Source organism: Somniosus microcephalus, chromosome 4, assembly GCF_052327205.1.
Source record: "Somniosus microcephalus isolate GS21.2 chromosome 4, FLI_Smic_1.0, whole genome shotgun sequence".
Taxonomy (NCBI): domain Eukaryota; kingdom Metazoa; phylum Chordata; class Chondrichthyes; order Squaliformes; family Somniosidae; genus Somniosus; species Somniosus microcephalus.
The window spans coordinates 73,356,441-73,363,407 of record NC_140990.1 but is presented as its reverse complement, the minus strand read 5'-3'; the positions used below and the strand labels follow the sequence as shown (position 1 = coordinate 73,363,407).

The 6,967-nt window shown below is 48.3% G+C and overlaps 1 protein-coding gene and 1 pseudogene across 2 annotated transcripts in view; both read right to left on the bottom strand.

The window, feature by feature from the left end:
• Nucleotides 1-1,144: 1,144 nt before the first annotated feature.
• The window catches only part of LOC147119222 (uncharacterized), a 31,416-nt gene continuing 25,593 nt past the window's right edge, over nt 1,145-6,967 (bottom strand). Inside the window, exon 4 of the mRNA XM_085984922.1 lies at nt 1,145-2,419. Coding sequence (XP_085841048.1) covers nt 1,313-2,419 — 1,107 coding nt within the window. The 3' untranslated portion in view covers nt 1,145-1,312. The remainder of the gene's footprint in view (nt 2,420-6,967) is intronic.
• The window catches only part of LOC147119221 (uncharacterized), a 53,491-nt pseudogene continuing 48,982 nt past the window's right edge, over nt 2,459-6,967 (bottom strand). The window contains exon 4 of the transcript XR_015077877.1: nt 2,459-2,770. The product of XR_015077877.1 is annotated as an uncharacterized LOC147119221 (transcript). The remainder of the gene's footprint in view (nt 2,771-6,967) is intronic.

The window sequence follows — 6,967 nt, the reverse complement described above, 5'->3', positions numbered from 1 at the left end:
AAACCCCATGTACATTCCAGGGTTAGAATCCCCATGTACATTCCCAGGGTTAGAATTCCCATGTAAAGCCCCAGGGTTAGAATCCCCATTTACAGTCCCAGGGTTAGAAACCCCATGTACAGTCCCAGGGTTAGAATCCCCATGTACAGTCCCAGGGTTAGAATCCCCATGTACAGTCCCAGGGTTAGAATCCCCTGCGCAAGTTAATTGGAAAACCCAGGGTAAGTTTCACCCAGAGTGCCCTCTCTGAAGCCGGTTTGCTGCTCTTTCTGTGCCCAGCACTCCCTGCACCCCTGGAGCACAGAAGTGAATTTCAGTCTCAGTGTTACAAGTTTCATCAGTTACAGGCTGGAGAGAGGAATAATTCAAACTGACCCAGAGCTGTGTGATTGGTTCAGTCTGTAGAAGACTGACGAGCCCTTTTTAAATTCCCAGTAACTCTAATCCTGGATATAAAAGAGGGGAGAGCTGTGTTTAAATCAAAGAGTCTCCTTGGAGATTCTCTGAGGGAAGGAACTGGTCAGCTTGAAACTCTAGTTAGAAATTTCCAATTCGCAGTTATTGCCCAATATCGATTCCCACAGGGATGGGGAATTCTAGAATAAGGAAGGAACCGATCACGATTTGAAAGGTATTAATAAAGAATTCAAGGGCATCTTCCATTTGGGATCTTTCCTTATTTTGTCCACTCGAGGTTTAGATACCAGACTTTCTCCTGTGAATATAGAGCTGGATTCTTGGGCCGTGATGTGTTTACTTGTTCGTAATTTGTTAAATACATTTGCTGAGTGGATTTTAATTCAAGATGAGGTTTGCAGGCATGATTCTCCATTCACACATCGAAGGTGAGAGGTGCTGTGGGTCACACGCTAAGTCCAGTAGCTGAAAGTGATTAACAGACTGGGTTTGTATTTAGTGATCCCGGGCGTGTTACCGAGACCTTCCCTGGATACCAAGGCTAGGAGAGGCACTCTGGAATGTATGGGGAGCTGGGACTTGTCCATGAGAGTAACCGAAGGTATGAGAACTGAAATAATCTCGAGTTAGAGAAGAGAAAAGGCACCAAAAAAAATGCAGCCGTCAGTAACAGGACATCAATTAGTCTCCTCTTATCTTGGAGAAATCAAGGACTCAACACACTGTGTGCTGGAAACAAAGTAGATTTATTCAACAGTTTTCAGAATATTAAACTACAGCCTAGTTATAGGGATTATTAACGTCAGCAGAAACAAACTCCAGCTGTCAGAGTGAACATGGTTCAGCCCTGGATGTAATTAACAGCAGCAATAACAGTGGAATCCAACCACTGTAGTCACTTGTGAATTCGCTGGTGTGTCAGCAGGTTGGATGAATCAATGAATCCCTTACCACACACAGTGCAGGTGAAAGGTCTGTCCCCAGTGTGAACACGCTGGTGTACAATGATTTGGGATGACTGATTGAATCCCTTCCCACACAGGGAGCAGGTGAATGGCCTCTCCCCAGTGTGAACTCGCTGGTGTGTCAGCAGGTTGGATGAATCAATCAATTCCTTACCACACACAGTGCAGGTGAAAGGTCTGTCCCCAGTGTGAACACGCTGGTGTACAATGATTTGGGATGACTGATTGAATCCCTTCCCACACAGGGAGCAGGTGAATGGCCTCTCCCCAGTGTGAACTCGCTGGTGTGTCAGCAGGGTGGACGAACAATTGAATCCCTTCCCACACTCGGAGCAAGTGAAAGGCCTCTCCCCAGTGTGAGTGCGTTGATGGGTCACCAGTTGCTTTGTGCTTTTAAAGCTCTTCCCACAGTTAGTACATTCAAAAGGTCTATCATCGGTGTGAACTTGCTGGTGTGTCAGCAAGGTGGACAAGTGAGTGAAAGTCTTCTCACACACGGAACAAGTGAATGGCCTCTCCCAAGTGTGAATTCGCTGGTGTGTCAGAAGGTTGGATGACTGACTGAATCCCTTCCCACACTCGGAGCAGGTGAATGGTCTCTCCCCAGTGTGACTGCGTCGATGAGTTTCCAGCTCAGATAGGTAATTGAATCCCTTCCCACACATGGAGCAAGTGAAAGGCCTCTCCCCAGTGTGAGTGCGTTGATGGGTCACCAGTTGCTTTGTGCTTTTAAAGCTCTTCCCACAGTTAGTACATTCAAAAGGTCTATCATCGGTGTGAACTTGCTGGTGTGTCAGCAAGGTGGACAAGTGAGTGAAAGTCTTCTCACACACGGAACAGGTGAATGGCCTCTCCCCAGTGTGAATTCGCTGGTGTGTCAGAAGGTTGGATGACTGACTGAATCCCTTCCCACACTCGGAGCAGGTGAAAGGTCTCTCCCCAGTGTGACTGCGTCGATGAGTTTCCAGCTCAGATGGGTAATTGAATCCCTTCCCACAGTCCCCACATTTCCACGGTTTCTCCATGGTGCGAGTGTCCTTGTGTCTCTCCAGGTTGGACAATCGGTTGAAGCCTCGTCCACACACAGAACACGTGTACAGTTTCTCCCCGCTGTGAACGGCGCAATGTTTCTTCAGGCTGTGTAACAGGTTAAACTCTTTCCGCAGTCAGTGCACTGGAACACTCTCAGTCGGGTGTGTGTGTCTTGGTGCTTTTCCAGTCAAACTGATGTTTGAAATCTTTTCCCACAGACAGAACAGATAAACATTTCTCCTTCCACATTTAAAGGCCGATGATATTCGGGTCCTGATGAATGAAGTGACTGTGTCAGATCTTGACATGATGTTTGGTTTGAGTTCCCCGTCTGTAAATCCTCCCCTTCTAATACCCTGTAAAAGGAGTTTACAAAAGTCATCACTGTAAGTACAGGATAGAAATTCAGAACAGACAATTCTAGTTTCTATGGAACATTCTTTCCTCTCTTGTTCCCCCAAAGCTGTAAATCCCCGTCCCACACACTCTCCCTCCTCCCTGTGCTGAAATCCAAACCCATTGCACCATCTCCAACATTTCTTTCCTCCACTCCCAGTTTCCCCCCTCCCTCTACTCTGGTTGGGTTCAGTTCCACACCCGTTGTGTGCAGAGTGAGAATAAAATCAATGAGCCAATGATTGTCTCAGCGGCGGCGGCAGTATAAAAGGTGAGCCCGAGGCGTGGGTAGGCCTCAGAGCGGCAGCGGCGGGAATCTCGGCGGCGGTGAGCTATAAAAGGTGAGCCCGAGGCGCGGGTAGGCTTCAGAGCGGCAGCGGCGGGAATCTCAGCGGCGGTGAGCTATAAAAGGTGAGCCCGAGGTACGGGTAGGCCTCAGAGCGGCAGCGGCGGGAATCTCAGCGGCGGTGAGCTATAAAAGGTGAGCCCGAGGCGCGGGTAGGCCTCAGAGCGGCAGCGGCGGGAATCTCAGCGGCGGTGAGCTATAAAAGGTGAGCCCGAGGCGCGGGTAGGCCTCAGAGCGGCAGCGGCGGGAATCTCAGCGGCGGTGAGCTATAAAAGGTGAGCCCGAGGTACGGGTAGGCCTCAGAGCGGCAGCGGCGGGAATCTCGGTGGCGGTGAGCTATAAAAGGTGAGCCCGAGGCACGGGTAGGCCTCAGAGCGGCAGCGGCGGGAATCTCGGTGACGGTGAGCTATAAAAGGTGAGCCCGAGGCACGGGTAGGCCTCAGAGCGGCAGCGGCGGGAATCTCGGTGACGGTGAGCTATAAAAGGTGAGCCCGAGGCACGGGTAGGCCTCAGTGCGGCAGCGGTGGGAATCCGAGTGGCAGCAAGTATTTAAGGTGAGCCCGAGGTGCGGGTAGGCCTCAGTGCGGCAGCGGCGGTAATCCCAGCGGCGGTGAGTATTTAAGGTGAGCCCGAGGCGCGGGTAGGCCTCAGTGCAGCAGCGGCGGGAATCCGAGCGGCGGCAAGTATTTAAGATGAGCCCGAGGTGCAGGTAGGCCCCAGAGTGTACTGATCTCCAATCTCAGAGGGAGAGAAGTAAAAAGTAATCGAAGTGTGACGTCACCAGAAAGCAGGTAAGTGATTGGTTGGTGAGTATTTCTCTCTTTTTAAACTTCAACTCTGTGGTTTATAGTTTCTAAGCTCTCTGTGGTGTAGCGGGAACTGTTTGTAAAACAGGGCCCTTATATCATTTAACTGTAGTGAAATTGTGACATCAGCGCCGACCTGTATGGCTGCTGTTTTACGAGCTCCTCCCCAACTGGTATTTTAATGTTGTATTTAATGTATTTATTTGTATTTAATGTATTAATGTATTTAATATTGTATTTTAATATATCGTACTGTTAGTTTTTAGTATTCTACTGTTTAGTATTTAGCACTCTAGTTTTAGTATTAGTAATTTAGTTGTTTTTTAAAAAAATATTCTACTGTTTAACCGACCTGTATGGCTGCTGTTTTATGAGCTCCCCAACTGGTATTTTAATGTTGTATTTAATGTATTTAATGTTGTATTTTAATATATCGTACTGTTAGTTTTTTAGTATTCTACTGTTTAGTATTTAGCATTCTAGTTTTAGTATTAGTAGTTTAGTTGTTTTTAAAAAAATATTCTACTGTTTAACCGACCTGTATGGCTTATGAGGGTAGCCGCTGTTTTACGAGCTCGTCCACAACTTTCCACTTTATTTATTATTTTATTGTTATTATTAAACAATTTTGTAAGTACTGTTTCTTCACTTATCCGCTACGACCGTCAATCACTTCTGGACATAAGATCGTCCGGAGATATAGGACCTACCCCCGATTTTTCGAACTGGGATTCTGCTGCTACTACCATCTACCCTCCCACCTGCTTACCTGACTTCATTCCTGTGATCAGGAAGCGACGATGGCGCAAGCGGGGCAGACGAGGAGGTGCATTAGTGAAGCTGAGGCGACGTGAACACCGCCCCCCTTCCGAGTATTCTCCTGGCGAATATGCAGTCAATGGACAATAAGCTGGACGAACTCAGAGGGAGGCTCACCTTCCAGCGAGACATTAAGAACTGCAATGTCTTGATTTTTACTGAGACTTGGCTTGATCCATCGACATCAGCTTCGGCCATTCAACCAGAGGGATTCAACATTCACCGGCTAGACCGAACAAAGGACTCGGGGAAAAATAGAGGGGGTGGAGTATGCTTTATGATCAACAATTCTTGGTGTTCCGACGTGGAACTACTTACATCTTCTTGTTCACCTGATCTTGAACACCTGATGATCAAATGCCGACCCTTCTACCTCCCGAGAGAGTTCTCATCCGTGATCATTACAGCGGTGTATATTCCACCACAGGCCGGCGCAAATAGGGCACTAAACGAGCTGTATGGGATCATTAGCAGGCTTGAAACTTCCCATCCAGAGGCTGCATTCATCGTGGCTGGCGATTTCAACAAAGCCAATCTGAAGAAAGTACTGCCTAAATACCATCAGCATATCACCTGCCCAACGCGAGCCAAGAACACACTAGATCACGTTTACACTACATTCCGGGATGGATACAAGGCCCTCCCCCGCCCTCCCTTCGGCAAATCAGATCACGACTCCATCCTGCTGCTACCCACCTATAGGCAGAAACTGAAACAGGAAAAGCCTGTGATGAGATCTCTACAACGCTGGTCGGATCAATCAGACGCTATGTTACAAGACTGTTTTGATTCCACTGACTGGGATATGTTTCGGAAAGCCTCGGACAATGACATCAACACATATACAGATTCAGTCATTAGTTTCATAGACGACTTTGTTCCGAGGATTGTTGTACGAACATTTCCCAACCAGAAACCATGGGTAAATGGCGATATCCGTGCTATGCTAAAAGCACGGTCCATCGCATTCAACTCTGGGGACATGGATGAGTACAAGAAATCAAGGTACGACCTCAGAAAAACCATCAAAAATGCAAAAAGACAATACACGGACAAAGTGGAGTCATACTATCATAGCTCAGATTCGCGAAGGATGTGGAGTGGACTACAATCTATTACAGACTACAAAGGGAAACCCAACTGTGTCATGCCCAGCAATGCCTCTCTCCCGGATGAGCTTTAACACTTTTTACGCCCAGTTTGAGGCCAACAACAACTGGCCTGTTACAAGGGCGCCCGCGGCTCAGGACGACCGGGTCTTCTCAATCTCCGTGGCTGACGTGAGCAAGACCTTTAAGAGAGTGAACACCCACAAAGCACCCGGTCCAGATGGAATCCCTGGGCGTGTCCTTAGAGCATGCGCTGACCAGCTGGCAGCCGTGTTTACGGGTATATTAAACCGTTCACTGTACCAGTCTGTAGTCCCCACCCGCTTCAAGATGACATCGGTTATTCCAGTCCCCAAAAAAACAAAATTAACCTGTTTAAACGACTACCGCCCCATAGCACTCACTTCTGTCATCATGAAGTGCTTTGAGAGGCTGGTCAAAACCCACATCAACTCCTTACTAACTGACACACTGGACCCACTCCAATTTGCCTACCGCCCAAACAGATCTAGGGATGATGCCATCGCCACTGTACTGCACACTGCCTTATCACACCTGGATAAGAGGAACACCTATGTGAGAATGTTGTTCATTGATTATAGTTCAGCATTCAATACCATTATCCCCTCCAAGCTTGTCAACAAGCTCAGTGAGCTAGGACTTACCACCTCCCTATGCAACTGGATCCTGGACTTCCTGACGGGAAGACCCCAGGTGGTGAAAATAGGCAGAAACACCTCCTCCACACTGACCCTGAACAAGGGAGCTCCCCAGGGTTGTGTGTTCAGCCCCCTTCTGTACTCCCTGTTTACTCACGACTGCGTGGCCACGCACAACTTCAACTCCATCATCAAGTTTGCTGATGACACTACCGTTGTAGGCCTGATCACAGATGGCGACGAGACAGGCTACAGGGAGGAGGTAAGAGCCCTAGGAGAATGGTGCAAGTACAACAACCTCTCCCTCAACATCAGCAAAACAAAGGAGATGATCGTGGATTACAGGAAGCGGCAGGGGGAGGGACACACCCCAATCTACATCGAAGGGGCTGAGGTGGAGAGGGTCAGCAGCTTCAAA